At 53.4% G+C, this 27,266-nt stretch overlaps 1 protein-coding gene across 2 annotated transcripts in view; it reads right to left on the bottom strand.

Moving 5' to 3' along the window:
* The window catches only part of KIAA0232 (KIAA0232 ortholog), a 95,770-nt gene that overhangs the window by 9,089 nt on the left and 59,415 nt on the right, over positions 1 to 27,266 (bottom strand). Inside the window, exons 4-7 of one of the 2 annotated variants that reach the window (XM_066233298.1) lie at positions 16,530 to 16,596; positions 15,440 to 15,521; positions 9,555 to 12,819; positions 2,209 to 2,317 (exon numbers count right to left, since the gene is read on the bottom strand). In XM_066233298.1, the coding sequence (XP_066089395.1) occupies positions 2,209 to 2,317; positions 9,555 to 12,819; positions 15,440 to 15,521; positions 16,530 to 16,596 (3,523 nt within the window). The remainder of the gene's footprint in view (positions 1 to 2,208; positions 2,318 to 9,554; positions 12,820 to 15,439; positions 15,522 to 16,529; positions 16,597 to 27,266) is intronic. The other variant, XM_066233299.1, reaches the window with a different exon arrangement.

Here is a 27,266-nt window from a genome sequence, read left to right as displayed (position 1 = left end):
CTCTGCCTCCTGCCCAGTGTAAACTGGACGACCCTGCCCTTTCCCCGGTCAGCCCCAGACGTGCACATGCTCGTTGTTAATCATTAGCAACAGCAGAAGCTTCAGGAGCTGAGACCGGCTGAGCAGGTGAGGGGCTGCCTGCCTCCCTGGCCAGCCCCCTGGAATGACAAGAGAGAAAGAACGATTCTTCTATTGTAACATCACAAGGCTGCTGCGCAGGGATTTAACTCATGCTGCGAGGTAAAGGTCATTCAAAGCCCTGGCTACCGTTATTTATCCACCAAGAGCTTGTCTGTATGCCACTTCACACACAGGAAAAGCGCCCACCAAGGGACCGCACGGAAGCCAAGGGCCTAGGACTGAGAGCTGGACCTGATTCTTCACTAATGACAGGAAACTGGACCGGGGCTGCCAAGGCCGGTCAGCACACACACACAGCATGGACTCACGTGGCTGGAAGTCATCCCCAGCCTCACAGACACTGGTCCTGCTTGATGTCCCCGGCGCTGCCCGCTGCCCGTCCTCTCTCCCGCCTGGCCCTTCTCAGGAGGCCCTGCTGCCCTGCTCTGGGGCCCCGGCCCTCCGACCTGCTCTCCTGTGAGCTGCGCCTGCACCCTAACGCTTATCAGGACAGAGAGGAGTCGAGGCAGGTGTGCCCGTCACCCAAGCGTCTCCCTGGGCACCACGTGCAGACAGCTGCTGCAGACAGCAGAGCCCCTGAACCACAGGACAGCTGGACTCGGGCCGATTCTGGGCAAAGCACTAGACCTGAGAATTCGCTCGGCCACCTGAAAACCAGGGCAACATCACACAGGCTTGTGGGCGCCACGTAACACAGGAGGGGCAGTGAGGGCATCTTGCAGACGTTACGGGTAACCCAGACACTAGCTGGTGGCGGGGAGCAGGTCTTGACTGAAGGCCGTGAACGAGACAAAGACACTTCACACGAAGCCCCTGCTCTCTGCTCCCTTTATGACCCTGCAGAGCTGTGGGAGGAAGAAAGGCCGGGTCTGGCAGGCCATTTCTGTGCCCACAGCACGGAGAGAAACACAGGGTGCAGCGTCCCCTCCCCCGTCGGCTGCAGCCAGGCTGCAAGGGCGGGCAGGCCTGGTGCCCAAGTGCCCGGGCGGACGCGGCATCCCAGGCAGAGAGTGACGGCGCTGTGTCCACGTCAGTTAGACTGGCTGGTGAGACAGGACGTGACCATGGAAACATGAGCAGACGACTTACAGGCCCCACAGCCCTCAGACCAGCCCAACCTCGTGGCGGCTGGTCCGTTGACATCGCCTCCTCAAGCGCCCACTTCTTCTAAAATGTCAACCGCGGCGTTCTCCAGTGTCTCGGGGAGTGCCCCGGAAGCCCACAGACGAGCTCGTCTTCCCCAGACCTCCCGGGCCGGCTCCCCAGCTTCCCGCCACGCGCTCCTCACAGAGGTCACTCAACAAACTCTAACGGGGCAGGGACCCTGGACAGGGCGGCAGAAAGCGGTGCTCCTCCATGCTCCCCCGTCCTTCACCCCGCCCGTGCCCCAGCACCCCGAGACCACTGCAGAGCAGGGACCCCTGACAGGGCGGCAGGCAGCAGGGCTCCTCTGTGCTCCCCCCGTCCTTCACCCCGCCCGTGCCCGGCACCCCGAGACCACTGCAGAGCCCAGGGCTCCCGCGGGCGCCCTCCGTCTGTCCACGCCACCTCCGCTCTGCCGCTGGGACTGTTCTAGAACACAGCTGACACTCCGTTTGAAACCCCTCACGCGGCCTCCCCGCCTACGCGTTCCTCTCCTGACTGGGCAGGCCCACACCTCCTGACGAGCTCCTCTCCTGCCTGTCTTTCTGGGCTCAGCAACAAGGCAGCCGGCCCAGGGACCCTGTTCCCTCAGCCTGCCTCTGCCACCTGGCCTCTGTGCAGCATGCCCTTCCTGCGCCCTGCCCACCCCCACCCCCACCCCACGACCCCCTGGGAGCTGGCCTGCGCCCCTTCACACAGAGAGGCCGCACTGCAGTCACACGTGTCCACGTCTTCCCTCCACATCAGGCGGCGGCGCGGTCTGGGAGCAGGGGCCGGCTCTCGCTCGCTGTGTCCCCAGTGCCTGACAGAGGCTAGCCACACGGAAGCCTCTGGGTCAGTGTGTTTCTGACTGGTATTCTCAGCAAAGGAGGAAGGACTGCTCTTCACGACCCAGAAACCCGGGAGGGTGACCGGCCTCCTTACCTTCGCACTCTGACGCAGGAAAGAGAGGGGAGTACAAGGCCTTCTCCCACCAGCTCTGCTTCTCTTGACTTCCACTCACTCCTTGTACCTCAGTGTTCAGGACGGAAAACTGTTCAGATCAAACCAAACACAGAAGAGGTTTACAAACTTTCAGGATGAAAGAAAAATTCAAGCATTTAGTATGGACTACAAACCCAGGGTTTTTAAATTGATGAGGTTTTTTTTGTTTTGTTTTCTACTGTTCCAGATAAGGTGAATAAAAAAAGCCAGTGTTCACAGCATACAAAATGAGTTTTTCTTAAGAAGCACTTATATTAGAAGTGGAATGAAAATCTTAAAAGAAAACACAACAAAATCCTTACAAGGTAAAAAACGTATCAGGAAATACCCCCTTACCCCCAAGTAAGACAAGTTCCTAGACTTGGGGAGCACAGAGAGACGAGGACAGTCCTGTCCTTACTGGCGTAGGGGCTGTAAGGAGAACAGGGAGGGCACTCTTCCTCACACGCCCACCAGGCTCAAGGGAGTCAAGAAAGCAGACACAAGACAGAAGGGAATTTGACAGGCAGTTATCGGCCTAAATGTGTTTATAAAGGAACTATCGGTTTCAGTGAGAAAGAGAAGAACGTTGGATGGATTGAAACCCAATCATCACGCTGAGAGCAATCGAGGTTCAAACAGACACAGCCTTCAACACGGGAGGAGGGGGGCTCCTGAGCAGGAGACTCCCACTCTGCACCCCAGGCCCTGGCAGAAGGGCGCCCAGGCCAAAAAGGGGGACCCACATCTGACTTCAGGCTCCGCCCTTTACTAGTGGAACTCTCAAGCCCTGGCCAGATCCGGCCCACCTGCCTGGGCAGTGCAGCCTGGACGCAGCGTGGCCCGTGGGCAAGAGACAGCAGCTGCCATCCGTGATCAAGGAGTGTCCTTGCGAGTGGTGACTACACAGAAGACTTGCGGCTAGCTGGGGTCACCACACGCACCCTGGCATGCTGGTGGTCAGGCCATCCTCACCCAGGCTCCTCCTCCAGCTGGGGTCACCACACGCACCCTGGCATGCTGGTGGTCAGGCCATCCTCACCCAGGCTCCTCCTCCAGCTGGGGTCACCACACGCACCCTGGCATGCTGGTGGTCAGGCCATCCTCACCCAGGCTCCTCCTCCAGCTGGGGTCACCACACGCACCCTGGCATGCTGGTGGTCAGGCCATCCTCACCCAGGCTCCTCCTCCAGCTGGGGTCACCACACGCACCCTGGCATGCTGGTGGTCAGGCCATCCTCACCCAGGCTCCTCCTCCACTGGGTCTGACAGGCGCCCGAGGGGAGCCCAGTCAGTGTCTGCTCCCCCACAGTCCCTGACACGCCTGACAGATGTCTGCTGCTCAGTGACAACCCTGTGACACACATCTTCACTGTTTCGGAAGACATCTCATCAGTGTTCAGATTTAAGATCTGAACTGTTTTAGCAAGTAATAATCATCAACTCTCTAACAGGATTTTGTTACTCTCTTATTTTATGGGTTTAAGACTTTGATTCAGCAATTGTGTTTTTTATTTAACCAAATGGGAAACACACTTCAAATTTTCATTTTTGCTTAGAGTAACTTGCCAGAACTCAGAGATCAGAAACTGAAGGTGAGTTGTCCTGTCTACTCGGAGTAGTCTGTCAGCCACCAGTATTTTCTCTGGCAGTTTATTCTGACAATAAAAATGAGTACTCTGGTTAGATAAACAGAAGCCACGGCCTACAGAACTGTCACAGCTAGACTGGCTGGAAACGAGGCCAGTGACACAGTCTGCAGCTGGTACAAGATGGCTCACTGCACCTGCTTGTAGCTCAGGGCACCGGAGACCTTCCCAGGATGGCCTCATCTCTCCCAACGTGTCCCTATTCGATGTGACAACTCAGTGTTGCTCAGGAGCAACACGGAAGGCTCCCTGACAGACCCCACACACACCCCCACGGCTCCCTGACAGACAGACCCCCTCCACACCCCACGGCTCCCTGACAGACAGAGCCCCTCCACACCCCCACGGCTCCCTGACAGACAGAGCCCCTCCACACCCCCACGGCTCCCTGACAGACAGACCCCCTCCACACCCCATGGCACAACCAAAGAAAGAAACCAGGGGAAACCAGAGCCTAGTCGAGAAGAAATGTCCTGGTCGGTTGCGAAAGGGATGGTGCTGTATCTGTGAGCATAGTTATGCTCGAGTCCTCCAGTGAGGCTGTGGGAACGGGGAGGACAAGGGAGGGAGCAGTGACCAGGCAGGACAGGAGGAGGCCGGGAAAGCAGGCTGGAGGGGTCAAGGCAGCCAAGGGGCTGCATCAGCGGAAGGAAGGCGGCTCAGCAGGAGGGGAAGCGGAGGTGAGCCTGTAAGGGCAGGGACCATGTCTCATTTATCTTTATGCCTCCAAGTCCAGGGCCTGGCACCACCTGGACTCGAGGTCTGCGGCCCCGGAGCACAGCTCCCACCAGGACCAGAGCTCCTGAGGAGCAAGCACCCCGTTCCCGTTCCCTCTCCTGCTGAAGCCACCACAGCGCCTGCCGGCTTCTGTGTCCTGCACACGGGGTCAGTTCCCACGTCAGGGCCTGTCTTGTCTTCTGCTGCACACAGTCAATGAACATACATTATTTTTATGCTGTTTTGTCTCCTGATGTTTTTTTGTTAAAATATAGTCTGCAAAATAGTATTTGTCTCAGATGTACAACATAGTTATTCAATATTTATAAACTCAAGGAAGCAATCATCAGAATAAGTTTAGCGACCACGTCACCCTGTCAAGGTTATCAGTATCGACTATATTACCGCTGCCATATGAACATGCATTATTCTATGACATCTTTCCACTTAGCTCTTTACAAGTTTTAGGTTGCACAGTATAGACGACCATGCTTTGTTTCAATAATGCCTGCTTACTGTACTAATTTGACTTCTGGCCTGGCTGAGAATAAAAAGAATGAGGAGAACAGAGGAAAAACAAGAGACTGCAACCTTGGGCAAGACTAGGCACAGCCCTGCCAGGGGGCACCTGTTCCCTGCAGATGGCTCACGGCTCGCTCTCTGCAGGCCTGCGCTGAGATCGCCGACCCAGGAGGCTGCCCAGACGCCAGACCGATGGTGGCCAACTCCCACAAGCACCCTCGTCGCCCACACCCGTACCCAGTGCCACGTCCCCCCACGACACCGCGTCCTGGCGGACCACAGAACCCGGCACTCCTTCCCCCTATGGCACCGCGTCCTGGCAGACCACGGAACCCGGTGCTCCTTCCCCCTACGGCACCGCGTCTGGCGGACCACAGAACCCGGTGCTCCTTCCCCCTACGGCACTGCGTCCTGGCGGACCACAGAACCCGGTGCTTCTGGCGGATCACAGAACCCGGTGCTCCTTCCCCCTACGGCACCGCATCCTGGCGGATCACAGAACCTGGCGCTCCTTCCCCCTACGGCACCGCGTCCTGGCGGACCACAGAACCCGGCGCTCCTTCCCCGCACCGCGTCCTGGCGGACCATGGAACCCGGCGCTCCTTCCCCCTACGGCACCGCATCCTGGCGGACCACAGAACCCGGCGCTCCTTCCCTGCACCGCGTCCTGGCGGACCACGGAACCCGGCGCTCCTTCCCCCTACGGCACCGCGTCCTGGCGGACCACAGAACCCGGCGCTCCTTCCCTGCACCGCGTCCTGGCGGACCACGGAACCCGGCGCTCCTTCCCCCTACGGCACCGCGTCCTGGCGGACCACGGAACCCGGCGCTCCTTCCCCCTACGGCACCGCGTCCTGGCGGACCACGGAACCCGGCGCTCCTTCCCTGCACCGCGTCCTGGCGGACCACGGAACCCGGCGCTCCTTCCCCCTACGGCACCGCGTCCTGGCGGACCACGGAACCCGGCGCTCCTTCCCCCTACGACACCGCGTCCTGGCGGACCACAGAACCCGGTGCTCCTGGCGGACCACAGAACCCGGTGCTCCTTCCCCCTACGACACCGCGTCCTGGCGGACCACAGAACCCGGTGCTCCTGGCGGATCACAGGACCCGGTGCTCCTGGCGGACCACAGGACCCGGTGCTCCTGGTGGAACACGGAAACCAGTGCTTGTTGGGTGTAAGGCCACAGACGCGGCCCTCTTTGTTCCTTACACACAGCATCTAGAACAGCACCCGGACATAACAGGCTCTTAATGACTCTTTGGTGAACGAATGGAAAGAAAGAAGAGACATGAACTTAATCCAGTAAGCCTGACTAGAAACACTTTTAGCAGCAGCGTGATGCTCAGTGGTTCTCCGAAAGAGGGGAGCCAGGAAAAGGCCCCGTGTCAGACTCTGCCACGTCCTGTCCCGCATGGAAGGCCATGCTCCGGAACTGACTGCCACAGTCAGCACCGTTGTCTGGGGCACAAAAGGGGAAGAAAACCTTCCAAATGAGTCTTATTCTCTGGGAGAAAAGAGAGGCAATGCAAATGAAGAGATACACGCAGAGACCAACAGCAGACAGCACACGGCTGCTTGACGGTTCCCTAACTGACCGGAAGTGCGAAACAGTGCCGAGAACTCGGGTCTGTCCCTTAGCCTGGGGTCTGGGCGGTGCTCCACTCTCTGGACACAGGTCTCTGTGGGAAGTCAGGAGGGTGATGGGGAGGAAGCAGCAGGCCTGGTCCCTGGCACGGGGGGGCTGGGTGCCACAGCTCCGGGACAGCCCCACCCCTCCGCCTGTCACGGCTCCCCGACTCCCCCGGCACACTGTCCGCCAGGCAGCACAGCTGCCGCTTCCTTTCTGGGCTCCCAAGTGTGAGCCTCTAATCAGCAAGCACATGAACGCAGAACACTTTGCCGCACGCTTAGTACGGACGGACCCCAGGCACACTCTGCTCAGCCTCAGAAGCCAGGAACTCCTGCCGGCAGCTGTCCACACATGAGAAGTCAACTTCAAGCTCTGCACCTTCACTTCTGCTATTCCGCCTGCCCAATGCGCCCAGCGTCCTCTCTGACCCTGCAAAACTCCCTCCTTGACTCTCACAGGCTCGAGTGCTTGCCTCTGGGCTCCCACGCCATCCTGTGCTCACCTCCACCACGCTGCTAACCGTGGTGCCTAAAATTACGTAAAGGGTAAGGGACTAGCTGGGTAAATCATGGTACATCCACACAATGAAATAGTGTTCCGAAAATAAAAAAGGAAGGGTGATAATAATAAAGTGCTATTTCAATAAGAAGAAAAAATAGGAGGAAATAGATGTCAACATATATTTGCTTATACCTGCAGAAAATATCCTTGGGAGAGACACCAGAGCTCATACTTGTGGCTGATGGTGGGGAGGGGCATCTTCACTGTGCCTGTTCCCTCTTGTGAGGTCTGAACTTGACCGTCGGAATGAATTACCTACTTGAATCGAAATAAATGGTCTGTTTACAAGTTGGTCTTCTGACTAGACCTTCCTTGAGGGCAAGGTCAATGCCTTGCTCATCCAGGGCACCCAATGGGTATTTGATAACATGTTTGCTGGCTTGAACTTCTGAAAAAAATCCTAATTCATGCTCCTGGGCACCAACTCTACTGAAGTTCCTACACTGTCAGTCCGCTTGCTTTGACATAGGTAGGCAACGAGTGACCTTTACAATGGGGCTCCCAGACCACCCTCTGCAAAGATGGTCCTCACTCTGGAGAAGGGCAGAGACCCCGGCAGGGGCTGCCGAAAGGCCAGGCAGTGCGAGAGCGGAGAGGCGCAGATTCTGGTCCCGGCCTGACCCCAAACCGTCCGTCCCTTCAGGCCACTCTCCCCACCTCGCCACACCTCATGCATCTAAGCAGCAAGCTCCACGCTGGCTCTCGACGCAGGCGATGCTGCCAGGACGAGGGGTGACAGGACCGACAACAGCCAGACTGTCCTGAGGACTCTGCTGGCGCCTAAAACTTCCATGACAACCCAGAGTTCTGATAACACATAGATACATCAACATACTAGAAAGCGAAGGAATATGGTAGTGGCATGATGCAGAATCGCACTTCTTCCCTCTTTTTCTTTCTTCCCAATCTGGAGCCAGGTGAGATACAAAGTACACAAAGGAATATTTAAGGATGAAAAGTGGCGCAGTAAACAAACAGACAAAGGCTAGCAACATTGTTTTTTTGCTCTCAGCAAGTTAAAAATTCAGAGTTTCAGGGCGATTCAACTCATGTCTAAGGACTTCCAGGCACGTGATCAGAGCAGTGACTGCTGTGCCTGCGGGCTTCCAACTGTCACAACTGTCACAAGTGTCCACACCAGGCCCTAACCCACCAAATGAGGAAGGCATGGTCCACACCCACAAGGAGCTTATAATCTAACAAGAGAAAGCACATAAATGACTCATGAAAAATGGAAAATGCAATTTTAAAAAAGAGGCATGAAATGCATGAAGAATGAAGAGAAGGGAAAAACTTTCCGCTGCAAGGAGGGGAGGAGTGGGGGAGAGGAGAGGAGCCGGGCTGTGTCAGTGGGGGAGAGGCCTGAAGGCAGGGTTACAGGTGCCAGAGGAGGGCAAGTGCGCTGGAGGCCGGATGGAGGACGGGAGCGCTCGTCTGCTCTGGCCACAGGTGTCCTGACTCCTAACCAACTGTCCCTGGAATACGCTGTTCCTAAAAAGGCCCGGCACTGCTCTATCGAGTAACAGCTGAAAAGGGGGCAGATCACTGCTTTTTTGTGAAACAGGTCATAATGCTTTACGTATTATTTCTTGTACAATCAAGTCAACCTCAAACCACTTCTTAGGAATAGTCAAAAGGTACGATGACTCCCATGAACAAAACCACTCCTCTCACTTGTCATACTTCACAGATAGTTCACACAACTTCAGGAATGGGTACTTTGTATAAATTGAGTGTTTGCATAGGTTCTGTAGACGCTGTTTTGTTGTATGTGGATCATGGGTGGATTTTTACATGCACCACAACACACTTTAGAGCGCTCTATACAGATGCAATTGATTTCAGCGTTCTGGAGGCTGTCAGACAGACTCGCTGCTTATTCTGAATGAAGAGCAAAGTGCCACCTCCTGGTTCGTCAACTTTGAAAGCTGTAACGCTTATGTACTAGACTTTGCTTTCATCGTAATACATGCATATTCAGACAATACATAAGAATCTTATATCCTGTAATTTATTCTAAAGTGGGTTTTTTTCCTGCAAAACATCTAGTTCAAGTTTATAAAGATCAAGTCCATTTTAAGTCCTTCTGTAAAATTCTAATGATAAATTTTCAGACAGTTAAGCTCACTTCCCAATAATTTAAGACCCTCTCTTCACTTACCTTTACATGGCTGTTCTTGGATCAAATGCTTTTATCAGATACCAACAACACACAGACACGTACCTCCTCCAGCTGCCCAGGAGAAACGGGATTATCTTCATAAGCAGGGAACTGACAGCCTGCTTTGCAACTGCAAAGATTATTCACTTCTTCCTCACACTGTGCCATTATTTTACAACTGGCCTCTGAGCTTCCTAAGTGGATTTCTGGAGACTCATTCATGCTACATTCCAAACAGGGACTCGGCTTCCCGGCTGGCAGAGCCCCGGCCGACTCCTCCTGGGAGTCCAGCGACGTCTGGGCGCTCTTCTCCATCCCAGACTTCTTCAACCGGGGCAGGAATTTTCCAGACTCAAGCTCCGACTTTCCATAGTAATGGCCCTCTTTCTCTGCATCTTCTTCCAGGGGCTTGAGGTCTGCCTGCGGATCTTCAAAGGCATCCACCTGAGGAGGAACGGGAAGATTGGCCTCGTCTTTCTCAGACTCAAACTCCGAGTCGCTTCCTCCTCCCGGGGACAGTTCCGACGCAGAAATGGGGCGGAAGTGAGTCCTAGGAGAGATCCGGATAGCCCTGTACTGCGTTCTGTCAACGCCACAGATCCTGGGGTGAAACACTTCGCTGTCAGAGTCAGAGCAGAGGATTGATTTCGGTTTGAAACCAGGGCTGAAGGAGGCAATCGCTTCGGGTTCAAACGAACATTCTACGTGAAGAACCTGTGAAAACGGGTTATTTAGGTCGAAGGAAGAGAATGAATATTCAAGTCCAGGGTCTTCGACTTGAAAATTACCACATGCTCCTAGCAAGTCTTCATGGAAGACAAAAGAAAATCCCTTATTTAATCCGTTCTCCCCACTCTTCGGCTGGTCGTTCTGTTCGAAGGACACGTAGGGTTTCCACAACTGCCTGTGCCCGGGAGCGAAACTGTTTCCCGGGGTCATGAAGACGTCCGTGCCAGCTATGGTCACGACGTCAGAGGCCGCGCACTGCAACAAACTTCCTTTTGTGTGGCTGGGCGGCACGACCGCCCATTCCCCATCGTTGCTGAAGGTTTTCAGTTCTCCATAAACGCCTCCGAGAATGAACGCGTTCTCCTTCTCCTGGGCAGCGTCCCAAGGTTTCGAGGGCGTGGTGTAATCCCCACCGTCCACCTTGGACAGCTCCCCGGACCCGAAAGCCCTCTTCTCGGGGTTCTCCTTCTGCCCCTCCCACAGGTGGTACTCTGACCGCTGCACAGCCTTGTCCGGCTCCTGGAGGGGCCCCGCCTCCACGTCCACATCCAGGCAGCAGCAATAGTTATTTACATCTGTCGAAAACAACTCATCAGCGACTCTTTCTACTTCTACCATCGCTGCAGAACTTCTATCTGCTATCTTTGTCCAAATGTCTTTAATAACCCCTGAGCTGTAGCCATCCCCGCGTGGGCTTTCACGACACGCCTGCGTCGTTTCAAAGGTTTTGTTCTCCATTTTCTGCTCTAGCTGAATACCACAGACAGATTCTAGTTTAGATTTTTTTTTGAAAACTAAAGTAGAGATTTCTCCTAAAGTTCTGTTCTGCTGGCAAGTTTCGTCTTGCAAAAAATCTAGAAGTTCTTCATCTACATAATTTGACGAGACTCTAGGAACTACATAATTAATATCTTCTGTGTTAAACTGTGTGGATTCTTCAAACTGAATATTTAATGTCTCATTGTCCGAACGTGTTTCTTCTGAGTGGGACCACGGACTACAGGTTCTCGTTGAAAGATTAGAACAGTGTTCGTTTTCTTCAAAGGCACTATTTCTGGTCCATATTAACAATCTAGACTGTGTCTTCCCAAGCATATTCACGCTAGAGTCTGTATTTTCACTTCCCAAGTTGAGTGTTTCAAAAGAAAATGGTAAAACAGAATTACTGCATTGCACTTCAAACACGGAAAAACAAGAGTTTATACCAGATCCTTCATTAATATCTGAAAAGAGCTCTTGATTGCCAGCGAGCAAATGCGGGTCGAGAGCCGTGCTGTCTACGAGGGGAGACAGTCTGATTGGGGAGTCTCCCCCAAAACTCTCCCCATCGGCGTCGCCGGAGCTGGACGAGCAGCACTCCCAGAACTGCGCCAGGTTGCCAAGGTCCTGCAGGAACAGGCCCTCGGCGCCCACAGAGCGGGTCGCATCTGTCCATATTGCACGTTCCCCTTGCAACTCCATTCCATCTAACACTATGCAACATTCTGCCTCAAAATCTGTTTTCTCTTTGCTTTTCTGTCGAATCATATTCAGAATCCGACTTTCTCCTTGCATTGTTTCTGAGGCACCAGGATCCAACATGGATTGATCAATGTCCACTTCATAGAAGTGTGTTAATTCTGAGAGATGAATATCATCTAAGTATTGGTCGTCCTTCGGGAGAGAACAGAGAGAGGTCCCAGTGAGGTCGAGCTCCTCGTTTATAACTGTGGGCATTTCTACAAAGTGGCCGTCAATGAAAGTCCCCGCCGCGAGGTATGTTCTATGAGCGTTACTGTTGCCGATGCAGAGCCCGTGCAGGGAGTCAGACAGGCCTTCCGCGGCCTCCGCTGCCGGGGCGTGCGCGGCAGGCCTGTTCCGGTAGGTGGTCTCCAGTTTGCTCTTCCTGCTCAAGGGAACGAAGTACTCCGCCAGGGGCTCGGTGTACCACAGGGGCTCCTCCTTGTACTCCGTGTCGTTCCTGCTGTCCAGGTAGAGGTCTCTACCCGCAGTGCCCTCTGCGTCCCTCCGGCCCGCCTCCTTCAGCGGCCTCTTGGCCCGTCGGCACAGTTGCCTGCCGGGGCCACCGCTGCCGCCCAGGTGGCCGCTCCTGTCAGCCCTGTCGACGTGCTTCAGGGCGAGCCTGCTCTGCCCACCGCGCCCTTTCTTGCTGCGGATTTCTCGCGTCTTGTGTCTCACCTTCACGCACTTCGTGGCCGCTCTCCCTTCCCCCTGGTGGCCGCTGGAACTGGAGCCCGCTTCACTGGAGCCGGACGACCAGGAGCGAGGGCGAGGCTTCCCTTCGGGTCTGTGTCGGATCTGCCTTTTGTACAGGGCGGGCTTTTCTTCCATCGCGCAGTGACTGAACCTGCTCTCCTTCTCGCTTCGGCTTCTGCCCGGGGCCTTCTCCTGCGCAGCGGCGGGCGCCTCCCTGCCCCGTCCCCGCGCGGTCTCCCCCTCACTGGCGCAGTCCTTGGGCGAGGACGTGTCTGTGCTGGCCGGCGGGGCGGAGGACGACGAGGAGCTGGAGCAGGAGCCGGCTGCAGGCGTGTTCCACACGGTCACAACCTCCTGCGGGCAGACGGGCTTCTCAGAGAGGGGCGGGAACGCCTCGTAGTACCTGCAAGACAGCGGGAGGGCTCAGAAGCGGCACAGATGCACCTGACACAGGGAGGCGGCACTGCCAACCTCAGAGATGCAGTTTCATTCTCACAGTCAACGCTTACGTCACCCATGAGCCATCAGCTTCTCAGTAATCAGTGATACAGTAAAATAGCCTTTATGTGAAGTCCTACATACCAAGCGCTGAGACAAGCATTATGGGAATGTTAAGAAAACATGTAAAAAGAGTTTTTTCTTCAAAGCCTGAAGTTTATTTAAGGGGCCGCAAGTGAAAAGTACAACGTAGTGGGAAAAGTATAATCTCCTGATAAGAGATAGCTAATTTCCGTCTCAGCTCAATCACTCACTATGCTCGTGACTTTCAGCGGATGAGTCCATGTTCTGCTCCATGCATCTGCTCCGCCATAAACTGATGGCCACCTGGCCCACCTCACAAGTCTGCGAGCGCCGGGCGGACACAGCCAGAAGGCCAGGTGGCAAAGACCTGCAAGCATGATCTGAGGCCACGCTTCCTGAATCTGAATCTTGACTGTCACCTTCTAGCTGTCATGACCTCCAGCATGTCACCTACCCTCTCTGTGGCTGGGCTTCCTGGCCTACAAAAGGGGGTGATAACAGCATTGACCTCACAGCTGTGAGGAGTAAAGGAATTAAGAATGGGAATGAGTGGTAGCAGCACCTTTGTAAGGGACTACTGTCGCTGTCACCTCTTTCCTCAGGAGGCGAGCCCAATGCCGGGCACTAGGGAGACCCCCAGAGTTAGTAGGGATGCTGGTATTCAGGGTTCAGGAAAGAGGATGCTGGCGGGGCCCAGAACAGTTAGTGACAATGGACCGTAAGTGAGCTGACGGTCCCGAGAGGCAGCAGGCGGTGAGCAATGACTGAGGGGCAGGAACCTGGCGTGGGCCTGACCACGTCCGATGCCTGATCAGACCAGTGGCCGCTGGAAATGCAGAGCAGGGAAGCCGGGGAGGCTGGTTTCAGAGGGCTTAAAAGCAAGGAAAAAGTTTTTACTTTGCTAGGAAGCTGGTAGCCGCTGGAGACCTCACGGTGAGACAGACTGCTGCCGGGAGCATCTCGAGCCAGGCCGGCTACCAGGGACTGCCGCTCGGATGCGGCCACCATCAGGTCACCCAGGCAGGGAGAAAGGCCTGTGCCTGGCTCTCCTTTCCGGTTTGAACTATAGCTGTCTAACAGAGACAGACTGAGTGCCCCATACGTAATTTTTCATGTACTAGGAGTCACATTAAATGTCAAAGAAAGAGGTGAAATTAATTTCAAAAACATATTGTATTTAACCAAATATAACCTGAAGATCATTTCAATATGTAATCGATATTAAAAGATGTTAATGAGGCCCTGGCCGGTTGGCTCAGCGGTAGAGCGTCGGCCTAGCGTGTGGAGGACCCGGGTTCGATTCCCGGCCAGGGCACATAGGAGAAGCGCCCATTTGCTTCTCCACCCCTCCGCCGCGCCTTCCTCTCTGTCTCTCTCTTCCCCTCCCGCAGCCAAGGCTCCATTGGAGCAAAGATGGCCCGGGCGCTGGGGATGGCTCTGTGGCCTCTGCCCCAGGCGCTAGAGTGGCTCTGGTCGCAACATAGCGACGCCCAGGATGGGCAGAGCGTCGCCCCCTGGTGGGCGTGCCGGGTGGATCCCGGTCGGGCGCATGCGGGAGTCTGTCTGACTGTCTCTCCCTGTTTCCAGCTTCAGAAAAGTGCAAAAAAAAAAAAAAAAAGATGTTAATGAACTAGTTACATTCTTTTTATACTAAGTGTTTGAAACCTGGTGAGAATTTACACTCACAGTACATCCCACCTGAAGGAGCCACACGCGGCTCACACCTACCAGGCCGGACAGCCCAGGTTCACTGAAACCAACCAAATGCTATTTTCCCCTTAAGTTTGAGAAGTTCAGAAAAGTCAAATAAAATGCATAATAAAAACTCTGCTTAGCCTGGCCTGTGGTGGCGCAGTGGATACAGTGTTGACCTGGAACACTGAGGTCGCCGGTTAGAAACCCTGGGCTTGCCTGGTCAAGGCACGTATGGGAGTTGATGCTTCCTGCTCCTCCTCCCTTCTCTCTCTCTACCTCTTTCTCTCTCTCTCTCTCTCCCCTCTCTAAATGAATAAATTAATTAATTAAAAAAAGAAGTCTGCTTATAATGCAGGTGATTTTAACACTAACCATTTATAAAGAAAGAACTGAAAGTGTCTTTAGCAAACACAGTCGACAGAGTCAATGACATGCCCATGTTCCCTTTGGAATCAGTGGTGGGAAACTGGTTTCCGGTGTGTGAAACAAGGATAAGCATAATTTCTTCCAGCTGTCCCAAAGGACTGGCCTGAAGTTCAGCGGTAACAGGACATGAACTGACTGTAAAAACCTTGTTTGTTTCACTCATTCATTGCACAACTACTGATTCAATATGAATATTAAAGACAGAACCATCGTATTCACCTTTGAATTGTGTCAAGTATACAAGTGCTCAATTAATGTCTCATGAACTATAAAATATGAAACTACATGCAAGATGATGACCAAAAACTGTAAACCATGTAACAATTAATGGCCTGACTTTAACAAATGCACAGTTCAATACTGAATACAATCGTACATACATTTCCACTTGATCCTTTGCTGTAGGGGATAGTTCTGCATCTGGAGAAGGAGACCCCTCTAACTTTTTGTGAATCTTCTCTTCTGTTATGAAACAAAAATTCAGAAAGATCTGTCATGTTTTTTAAAATTTCTCGAGTAACTGTAATGGAAATTATACAGGTTTTTGTGACTTAAAAAGAACTGTATAGCAGTTTGTCTTTTTAATCAACATCTACTTCTTCAGGGTGCCCGAGCAAATTCTCTAAACCACAGAAACACAGGCCGAGAGGGGAGGCCCGTTCACCTTATCCTGAGCCAGTGCTCTAGGGGCACTTACAGATTAACTCCCCTGTGTACTTGTTAATTACACCAGAAGGAGACAACATCTGTTTAGATTACAAAAATAGTTTCTCACAAAATTTTGTACTCATGGATTTTTATACTGACTCACTTTAACTAATGCTAATCTGCCAAGAAAAATTTTCATCACAATTCACAATCCATCACTTAACACCTAAGTGTCCAAGGGCTGTGTTTCAACTAACATGGAATCAAGGGGCTATCCCCTCAGCTGCCTGGGAATAAAAACAAGCCAGCCACACCCATAACGGAAGGCCCGCCTTGGTGGGCAGCGACGGCTGCGACAGGCAGGGACAGGGGCACCAAGAGGGCAGGAAAGCCAAGGCTCCCAATCTCTGTGCAGCTCTCCCGCCAAGGGCTACAGAAAAGTTGAGGAAAGGAGTTGCGAGGGTTCATGAGAGCAGATGACTTACTGAGGCTGTCAAGCCTGCTTCCCCAAAACTCCGAGAGCCGAGGCAGAAGGTCCTTCTAAACCTGAGACAGCTGAGGCCAGCACCTCGGGAGGCCCGGTGTCAGCGGGCAGACGCCAAGGGCAGTGGCTAAGAGCAGTCCAGTGCTGCTCTCCGTCTCCGGGCTTCAGGACTCGCCCTCCCCCTCCCCCTCCCCAGGCGGTGCCGGGGGCCTGTCTCCCAGTGACTGAGAGGCTGCCTCCCAGCACAAGGGACTTGTCGCTCGTTCTTGTTTTGCTCAATTCTAAGCTTTCCCTCCCCCCATTCTGCGCTGACCTCGGGCCCCGTGTGAACAGCTCACCTTGCTTACTCTGCAGGTCTTTCAGCCGGGAGCAGAGCTCCTCCACTAACATCTCGATGCCGGAGCTCTGCGTGAGAACACACACACCACCGGTTACCGCCGGGTGTAAAGATCAGTATTTGTATGCTTTTGTTTTAATATAAAGGTTTTACAAATAAATTCATTTTCCATGTTCCAAAAGAAATACAGTACTGATATTTAAATAAACAGAAGAGTTTGAAAATTATGTTTGTAGATCCAATTTAGTGTAAATATTTTACCAACTAAGTACACTACTCACAAAAACTAGGGGATCAGGGAACAGGCAGACACTCTACTTACAGCCTTTGGTCAAGTGCATTTTCACCAATGAAATAAAAGTTGGTTTTGCATCTCATTTGCATAATAGAACTTTCCTTGACTTGTCCTTTGCTTTTCTGATGTTCTTGTTAAATAAAAAAAACCCCACCAGATGCTTCTTTTTTTTATCGCTTCATATTCATTTTGAAATATCCCTTATTTTTTGTGAGCAGTTTATATATATATATATATATATATATATATATATTCAGTAGCAATTACTAAAAAAAAAAGACTTCTGTCTTGCCAGAGTAGTATAGCATGGCCTCTCACTGATGGGGCAGCCTACGGACCTGAATGCCCACCGTACGACTGAAGAGTCACCCTCTATTCCCCACCTATGCCAGTGAGGTCTTATACCAAACTCAACACAAAGAAAAACCACAGAAAGTTCATCTGAGTCCTCAAGAAGCTCCTGGTCTAAGAAAACAAAATTATTTTTCTCTCTTAAAGTGAACACTCACGACTGCAACAAGGAGCAGTCTGGAAAGCTGCCGCCTGGCAGTGTTGTCCCTTTAAGCTCACGGGAAGGGTGCAGCCTCTGTGCAGAAACGGCACAACTGAAGGAGAGCCCGGGAGTCTGAAGTTGGGAGGACAAGACTATAGCCGACCTCTAAGGAAAAATGAATGTTATCATCGGCACAAACAACCTTTTACTCATGTAGACTTTTAAACTTGAACACTTTTCCATTTCTCACAATAGGAAAGAAAAATCTTTTACAATGTACAAAAAAGTGAATGCATTTCCTGGCAACCTTGTCCTTCTTCAGCGACCAAAAGTATTTAAAAGAGAACTGAGTCCTTCTAGGTGGGCACTGCGAAACAGGTGCACATGACTCTGTTCACCCTTTGCCCTCCTGGGCCTTGAGAAGCTAAAAATAGAACTTTGCCCTACTCACTTAACTCAGAATGACTCAGCACAAGTAGTCCAGCTATCCTAAACGAGAAACCAGGTCCCCGCCACAGTGTGAGGCAAAAGATTACAATGAAAAGGGTTAATTGTAAACAATGACAGTTACATTTTATCCACATCAGATCGCAGCTTTTACTAGGGACACAGGACAGAGGGAGACAGGGAAGTGGGCCAAAAGAGAACTGCTCTTTCCTCAAAAACACTCTTCACAACCACGGCAGCCATTAGTCACAAACACTGCTCGGACCACACAATTCCATCAGGGAGACTGCTTACCATAGTGTTCAAGCTGGGCTGAGGAGGGCCGTTTTATTCCACTTCCTCCAGATCCTGAACCTAACACCGGTGTCAGCTGACACGCGCCTGCTGCACGCTGCTCTGTACACAAGCCTATGTCACTGACTCTGAAGCCAGGCCAGACCCAGTGCAGAACGTGAGCCTCGGGGATCCGCTCCCCCTCTCCTTCAGCACTAAGGCAGCTGGCCACTGCAGTCCACGGGCTAGAGCCTCACACAACCAAGGGACTCGGTACTCTTTCTTCTGCTTTGTCTTGGAACTCGATGCAACTGTAAAATTTAGTAGTCCTGGAGACTAATACGACTCAGAGGTACATCATCTGCTCTTACACACACACGACAGAGAAACTGAACTTACACCTCAACTCTGCATAAAGCAAGCTCTCCCCACCAGGCTCCTCTTCTGTCCCTGACTGCAGCATCCTACCCGCGTGCATTTCTGTATGTTTTTAATCTAAATATATTTATGTGTATTCAGACCCCTGGGTCATCCTAATAACACACTGAGAAGGAAAAGGGGCCGTAAGCAGCAGCCACCGTGCTGTCTTCACCTGGCAGGTACTCCACATTACTTACTGGGAGCTGTGAATGAGAAACTGTTTGTTTCCCCAACTATAATGTAAACTATTAGATAATCTTAACAATCATATTTTAATAGTATACCATATCCACAGCTTTCAAGACTATTGAGAGCCTGTAGTATCTTAAGAAATAAAATAAATTATACCCATATTTTAGAACATGCTGTAAGTGGGGACAAAAATGCTAACATTATACCACTTGGCTCAACCACCGCTTTTTTAACTATGACAAGGACACTCAGCAGCCAGTACCAGACAAACGGCTAGGTGCTCTGCTCACGGTAAGAGCACTCCAAGGTTCAGACGGCAGCACTCCGAGTCTGAGCACTGACAGCCGCACGGGGGAGCAGCACGGCTCAGGTCCGTCCGTCCCTGCACAGCCTTCCAGACCACCACCACGGGTCCCCCATCCGCTCACTCGTGCAGTCAGAAAATAGCCAGGAGCACCCCAATGCGGTGGGCAGGGCACAGGGACAAGGGTCCTGCCCTAATGGCATTTATGTTGTAGTAACTCTTACTTCTCAGAGAAAACAGCCAAGTGGAAAGTGTTTGGACCTCACAGACCAGGGTCTGATTCCTACACTGCCCCAGACCCACTGGGCAGCAAGGGTGTGTGGTCTCCGGACGAGATGGGCCTCTGCTTGGCGGCTGACCACAGGCCTCCCCTCTCCCTACTGTCTTAATCACCTAGCTTCCTGCTGGGCCCTACACCAAGCCCTGTGAGAGGGCCAGTTCTGGGTGAGATAAACAGACAAGCAAACGGTCTGTCCTTGACCTCTTCCCCTGGGACCCGGTCCCACACATGCACAGCTAGCTGCCTTTTCACAATCTCCACTTGGTGCTGGCACAGGCCTCTGACATCCAGATCTGTCTCCATACCCCCTGCCCACGCACCCACCACGAGCTGGCACAGGCCTCTCACATCCAAATCTGTCTCCACACCCCCTGCCCACACACCCACCACGAGTCCGTGTTCCTCCCTCATTTCCTTTTCCCCAATAAATGAAAATGCCATTCCTACAGCTGCTCAGATCAAAAACCTTGGCTATTTTCCTTGACTCCTCCATTCCCCCCCCACCACGTCCAATCCTGTCAGCCCTACCCTCAAAATACGAGATACGTACATGTGGACCCCCTCACGGGGACCCCCCGCGGCCCTCCCCAGCCCTGCCTGCCTGGCTGCCTCCACTGCTCCCTCACCTGCCCCGCCTGGCCGAGCCAGTCTCAGAGCACGGCAGCCTCTTACAAGCATGAGGCCCAGTTACAGGACCCTCTGCTCCAAACTCTCCAACCCGCAGGCTTTTCAGAGGAAAAGCCCGAGTCCTTGTGATGGCCGACAGGCCCAGCTGCAGCTACACCCAAGGAGACAGGGCCAGGCTACCCCGCAGGCTGGTGTGACCCCCGACCACGCAGTGCTGAGCACGGGCGGGGCCAGGCTACCCCGCAGGCTGGTGTGACCCCCGACCACGCAGTGCTGAGCATGGGCGGCCTCCGCACAGCTGTGTCTCGGGTGCTGACCTGCAGAGGGAGCACTGGGCACACAGCACCAGATGGCGCACATGTCCACTTCAGCACTCAAGGAGTGATACCTATCATTGTTATGATGCTTTTATTAGCCAGAATGAGTCAAATTCAAACATCGGCTTGCAAAGGGACAATGAATATACACGGTCAAAGCTAATCTTGGAAGTACACTGCTCTGAAATACCTTGCATGGCTTTTGCACAGACAACCCTGCACAGCATATAAACACGCGTGCGAACTGGTAAGAGGCGTGTGTCCTCTGACTGGGCTTGGCTGGGTGAGAACAGGAGGAACTGCAGGAGGACTGACCACACCCAGGGCACAGACCCTCTGTGAGGCTCGCTCCACAACCACAGACCCGGCGCTGCCCCAGCCTGGCAGCAGTGCCTTCCTCACAAAACTAGCTTCACCGAAGTTCGCATTCATTCTACCTTTACTCGCTCCCCAAACAGAACACGTAGAGCTGCCGATCGAACCATTCCCAAAATGGGAGCCAAAATCATAGTTTGGATTTTGTTTTAAATAGCACAATAAAAACAATAGAAATATAACTAATTATTAAAAACAAACTAAAACAAACAAAATAAGAGCTCTAATTCTGAAGAGAAAACAGAACCAAAACAACAAGAGCTGTCACATTTCAATATTCTGTCTCATGTATTTTTAAACAGAGAAAGAGAGATCTGGGGACATTTAACAATACTGCGCACGTACCATGTCCACTGAGAACAAACAAGAGCGACAGCTCAGGAAAACACCACTGAATAAAAACTACCGCTCTGGGGGCTGAGCTGCCCATCGCCGCATCACACCGCAGCACACATCCCTCTCCGGCCCATCATTAATGCAGTTGAAATAAATGCAAACAGCCTGACCAGCGGTGGTACAGTGGTTAGTCTCGACCTGGGACTCTGAGGACCCAGGTGTGAAACCCTGAGGTCACTAGCATGAGTGTAGGTTCATCAACATGATCCCAAGGTCGCTGGCTTGAGCAAGGGGTCACCGGCTTGGCTGGAGTCCCTGGTCAAGGAATGTATGAGAAATAATCAATGAACAACTAAAGTGAAGCAACAAGTTGATGCTGCTCATCTCTTTCCCTTTCTCTCTCTCTCTCTCTCTCTCTCTCTCTCTCTCAAAGAAAAAAATGCAAACATGTTATAGAAAATGAATTTTCCATCTGGAAATGCAGAGATTGCCGGTTCGATCCCCAGTCAGGGCACCACGGGAAGCAGACAACAGAGTGGAGCAAGAAATGAGTGCTTCCCTTCCTCCTACCCTCTCTCTCCCTTCCTCTGTGTCTCTGAAAAGAAAAAAAATTAAAAAAAAGAAACCCTGGCCAAGAAGCGTGATCCCGCAGCACAGAGGTTGCTGGCTCGACTCCCCAGTCGGGCACACACTGGAGCAGCTCCACGTTCCCATCTCTCTCTCCCGCCTCTCTCAAAAAAAGAAAAAAACCAAAATAGCCACTGTTGGGCAGATGAGATTGCAGAATTTGTGTTGTTTGGTTCCGCTCACTTTTATTAAAAATGGCCCTCCCCATGTGGGGTGGCTGATTGCCTTCCTGCTTGGGAAGGGGCTTGGTTATGCTAATGTGTGCTGGGGGAGGACTTTCTCACCAAAAAGTTTTTTGTTTTTTGTTTTTTTTGTTTTTTTTTTTTTCCATTTTTCTGAAGCTGGAAACAGGGAGAGACAGTCAGACAGACTCCCGCATGCGCCCGACCGGGATCCACCCGGCACGCCCACCAGGGGCGGTGCTCTGCCCCCCAGGGGGCGATGCTCTGCCCATCCTGGGCGTCGCCATATTGCAACCAGAGCCACTCTAGCGCCTGAGGCAGAGGCCACAGAGCCATGCCCAGCGCCCGGGCCATCTTGGCTCCAATGGAGCCTTGGCTGCGGGAGGGGAAGAGAGAGACAGAGAGGAAAGCGCGGCGGAGGGGTGGAGAAGCAAATGGGCGCTTCTCCTATGTGCCCTGGCCGGGAATCGAACCCGGGTCCTCCGCACGCTAGGCCGACGCTCTACCGCTGAGCCAACCGGCCAGGGCACCAAAAAGTTTTAAGAGGAGGAGCTAGGCGGCCATTTGGGGAGAGGAGAAAACATGGTTGCAGGGAAGGAGGCAGCCAAAATGGAGGCATGCAGAAGGGACTGAGTGAGACTACTGGGCCTTTGATTCTAGGAAAAAACCAGAGAAAGTCAGTGGCTTTGGGAGTCCTGAATGGAAAGGGAAGTGTTTTCCCGCTGTGTATATTTCTCGCCCGCTGGTTGCGAGTAGGAATAAAGGTAATGCCCGCCAGTTCTTGGCTGGGTTGTTTCATTACGATCTGCCCAAACTGACTGGGAACCTGCATGGGCCAGGCGGCTGTGATGGTGGCCGCAGCTACTGGCTTTACACCCATGGCACAGGGAAGTGTCTGATAATTATGGATGTTCCTGTAGAAACTGTCAGCTCTGCACCTGTAACAGTCACACCTGCACACGCAGTAATGAGAACAGAACTCACCTTGCATGTAGCAGTTAACACCACCCCTACCTGCCACTTAACCTCAGCATCACCTGTTTACTGTCTTGTGTAAGAGACTGCAAGCCGACAGAGTCCTTGCAGTTTAGATTTTGGGGGGACAATGGTGTGAGGACTGGCAGAAAGCTGACAGGGTCCTTGCTGCTCATCCCCCATCTCACTTGCTTGATTAAGTTGCTAAAGGTTGAGCTCTCTTCGTTTTGCAAATGACTTTGCTTTACACTATAAAAATAAAGCCTTTGGGAGTGCAGGTGCCTCTGGTAGGTCATCAGCCACCGGAAGACCTCCTGATCCCATCCTTTTTCTGTTTACTTTCTAACCCTCCCCTGTTCCCACTGGAGACCTGCAAAGTAAGAGTTGGGTTGGGTAGTAACAGTCTTGTATTACATCGTTGATATTTTAATCAACTAGAGTGCAGACTTGTTAGTGGCTTTTGATTTTGATCAGTTGGTAGTGACTGTAAACAGTCAGCATCTAGACTTGCTGGGAAAACTCAGCACAGAACCTGAACATTACCATCCTCAGTAGGGCACGAACAACGTACCCACTGTGGCCAAAACACAAACTAAAACTTTAGCATAATAACCTCCTATGTAGGGCCTCTTTGCTCCCTTTTTTTTTTTTTTTTTTTTTCCCCCTGAAGTAAGAAACAGGGAGGCAGACAGACTTCAGCATGCGCCCAACCAGGATCCACCCGGCATGCCCACCAGGGGGCAATGCTCTGCCCATCTGGGGCGTCGCACTGTTGTGACCAGAGCCATTCTAGCACCTGAGGCAGAGGCCATAGAGCCGTCCTCAGTGCCCGGGCCAACTTTGCTCCAATGGAGCCTTGGCTGCAGGAGGAGAAGAGAGAGAGAGAGAGAAAGGAGAGGGGGAGGGGAGGAGAAGCAGATGGGCGCCTCTCCTGTGTGCCCTGGCCGGGAATTGAACCCAGGACATCCACACGCTGGGCCAATGCTCTACTATTGAACCAACCGGCCAGGGCTGCCTCTTTGCTCCTTTCTATTCATTGAAGCCACCAGGCAGATTCTAGAGAAAAAAGCCAGGGACACACAGCCTACAACTCATAACCACCCAGTGATTGCTTTCTATTGTTTTAGATTATAACTGAAGAGGCCTTCCTCAAATTCTTTCTCCTGAGTCCTCAAGAACCAGGAGAGTGGCTGGAGGAGTCTGTGCATGGCACACCCCACAGCAGGCCACCCAGGAGCAGGGCACGGGGCCCGAGGGGTCTGTGCGGGACATACAGGAGCAGGGCACCGGGCCCGAGGGGTCTGTGTGGGACGCCCCAGAGCAGGGCACGGGGCCCGAGGGGTCTGTGCAGGACGTACAGGAGCAGGGCACCGGGCCCGAGGGGTCTGTGCGGGACGTACAGGAGCAGGGCACGGGGCACGAGGGGTCTGTGTGGGACGCCCCGGAGCAGGGCACGGGGCCCGAGGGGTCTGTGCGGGACGTACAGGAGCAGGGCACCAGGCCCGAGGGGTCTGTGCAGGATGCCCAGAGCAGGGCACGGGGCCCGAGGGGTCTGTGCGGGACACCCAGAGCAGGGCACGGGGCCCGAGGGGTCTGTGCGGGACGCCCAGAGCAGGGCACGGGGCCCGAGGGGTCTGTGCGGGACGCCCCGGAGCAGGGCACGGGGCCCGAGGGGTCTGTGCGGGACGTACAGGAGCAGGGCACCGGGCCCGAGGGGTCTGTGCGGGACGCCCCGGAGCAGGGCACGGGGCCCGAGGGGTCTGTGCGGGACGCCCCGGAGCAGGGCACGGGGCCCGAGGGGTCTGTGCGGGACGTACAGGAGCAGGGCACCGGGCCCGAGGGGTCTGTGCGGGACGTACAGGAGCAGGGCACGGGGCCCGAGGGGTCTGTGCGGGACGCCCCGGAGCAGGGCACGGGGCCCGAGGCCCGAGGGGTCTGTGCGGGATGCCCCGGAGCAGGGCACGGGGCCCGAGGGGTCTGTGCAGGACGCCCAGAGCAGGGCACCGGGCCCGAGGGGTCTGTGCGGGACACCCAGAGCAGGGCACGGGGCCCGAGGGGTCTGTGTGGGACGTACAGGAGCAGGGCACGGGGCCCGAGGGGTCTGTGCGGGACGTACAGGAGCAGGGCACGGGGCCCGAGGGGTCTGTGCGGGACGTACAGGAGCAGGGCACGGGGCCCGAGGGGTCTGTGTGGGACGCCCTGGAGCAGGGCACCGGGCCGGCCAGAGGGGTCTGTGCGGGACGCCCAGAGCAGGGCACGGGGCCCGAGGGGTCTGTGCGGGATGTACAGGAGCAGGGCATGGGGCCCGAGGGGTCTGTGCGGGACGTACAGGAGCAGGGCACGGGGCCCGAGGGGTCTGTGCGGGACGTACAGGAGCAGGGCACGGAGCCCGAGGGGTCTGTGCGGGACGTACAGGAGCAGGGCACGGGGCCCGAGGGGTCTGTGCGGGACGTACAGGAGCAGGGCACGGGGCCCGAGGCCCGAGGGGTCTGTGCGGGACGCCCCGGAGCAGGGCACGGGGCCCGAGGGGTCCTGCTCCCTCTTCACTCCCAGGCACTCACCATGCTCTGGGTATATGCCTGGCACATTCATCTTCTCAGCTGATTCTAATAAGATTTTTAAAATAATGCAACTTTTTTTCTTTTTAATAAATTGGAAAGGAAAGAATAGGAGGACAAATATGCCTCATTGGGTTTGAAAGCAAACATCCCACCTTGAGAGCCAGGTAACAACGTAGACTCAAAAGACCTTCCCCAGCCACTGCCCTGGTTGTGCAGTGTCTTCACCTTGCCTTGCGCCGGCCAGCAACCATGGACGACACGCAAGCTCAACACAGGCGTGGGCCTCGTGTGACCACGACAAAATGTCCACGTGCCTCACTCTCATGGCCGGCCAACAGCAGCGGCCTGGCTTTCCACGGCTGCACCACGGGGCTGGACTCATTTCCCAGCGACAGGGTTCAAGGCAGAAATCAGATCCTTCCCAGACTGACCTTCCTCCTATCTTCCTTCCAGTCATGACTCAGCAGCTTCTTTGGATTTGCTTGAAGAATTTACCTGAACTAACCTCTCACTTTTAAAAACCACCTGCACTCTGTGAATTCCTTTAAAAGCTCCAAATTATTTGACCAATCTACTCCCCGCAGTGCCATGTAGAAAACACCTCTGGGCAATTGTCCAAATGCCCCGCTGTGGGCCTGGACCTGCAGGCACCGCTGTCCCTCTCCACAGCCTCTCACACCAGGGGTGGCCTCCCGCCCATGCCTAGCAGTCAAGTGTTCACAAGTGCACGTGCATGGACACCAGCTTCCAGCAGTCACGTGGGCTGGCGTGGTCCTTTCTTCGTCGTACGTTTACTGAAGCTGAGAAAGCCAGACTTCAGGTAGAGGGGGAAGGACCCAGGAGCAGAGAGAGAAGCAGGAGTGACTATGGGTCTCAAAGAAAAGGGCTTTGGGGCTCGCCCACCACCGAGTTCCCAGCTCTGCAGCTCCTGCGGCCGCAATGTCCCTGCACTTGGTTTCAGTGAGATATCCCTGCACCCCATCCGTGCAGCCCCACTGTTTCTTACACTAGGTCAGGGGTCGGGAACCTATGGCTCGTGAGCCAGATGTGGCTCTTTAGATGGCTGCATCTGGCTCGCAGACAAATCTTTAATAAAGAAAATGGTAACGTTAAAAATATAAAACATTCTCATGTATTACAATCCATTCATTTCCTACCGCTCATGTTCATGGTTGCGGTGGCTGGAGCCAATCACAGCTGTCCTCCGGGACAACACCAAATTTTTATTGGATAATGCATAACGTACACGGATCGTTGTATGGGTCTCACAGAATTACATTTTAAAATATGTGGCGTTCATGGCTCTCTCAGCCAAAAAGGTTCCCGACCCCTGGTGTAGGTTATTATGTTCCTACTCTTTGTAATAAAATAGTAACTGATTAGACAGTCACAGAAGCAATAACTTCCAAATTCCTATCCTATAGTCCAGAAGTCACAAGTCAGCCCGGCCAGTGGTGGCGCAGTAGATAGAGCATCAATCTGGAAAACTGAAGTCCCAGGTGTGAAATCCCCGGGTCACTGGCTTGAGCAAGGGGTCGCGGCTCAGTACATATGAGAGGCAATCAATAAACAACCAAAGTGAAGCAACTACTGTTGATACTTCTCACTCTTTCTCTTTCTCCTCTTTCTCTCTCTTCTTGTCTCTCTCTCCTCTCCAAAAAAAAAAATCAATTAAATAAAAAGAAATCAGAAATTTAAAAAATCAAGGGGGTGGAGATAGGAAAAAGGGGAACTTTAAAAACCAATCATTCCATTCAGTTGAAGAGAGATTCAGTACTGTCTGCGTGATGGGAGCTCAATCCCTTAGTCACCAGGAGATGTGAAGATGGGCGACTCACAGTCCTGGCCCCCAGGGCAATCACAAAGGGAAGACAGCAGTGCACAGCTGCAGCTTTGGCCGTGAGGGCCCTAATGCTAGAGGCGTACCTGAGGTCTCAGGTACACTCTCTTCTAGACAGTTCTGAGCAGGATGAGCACATGCGGCTGGGAAGCACTGAATGAGCTTTAACAGGCGAGTGTGGTAGGTGGTACCCG

This window comes from Saccopteryx bilineata, chromosome 5 (assembly GCF_036850765.1).
Source record: "Saccopteryx bilineata isolate mSacBil1 chromosome 5, mSacBil1_pri_phased_curated, whole genome shotgun sequence".
In the NCBI taxonomy this organism is placed as follows: domain Eukaryota; kingdom Metazoa; phylum Chordata; class Mammalia; order Chiroptera; family Emballonuridae; genus Saccopteryx; species Saccopteryx bilineata.
This window is presented reverse-complemented; position numbering and strand designations above follow the sequence as displayed.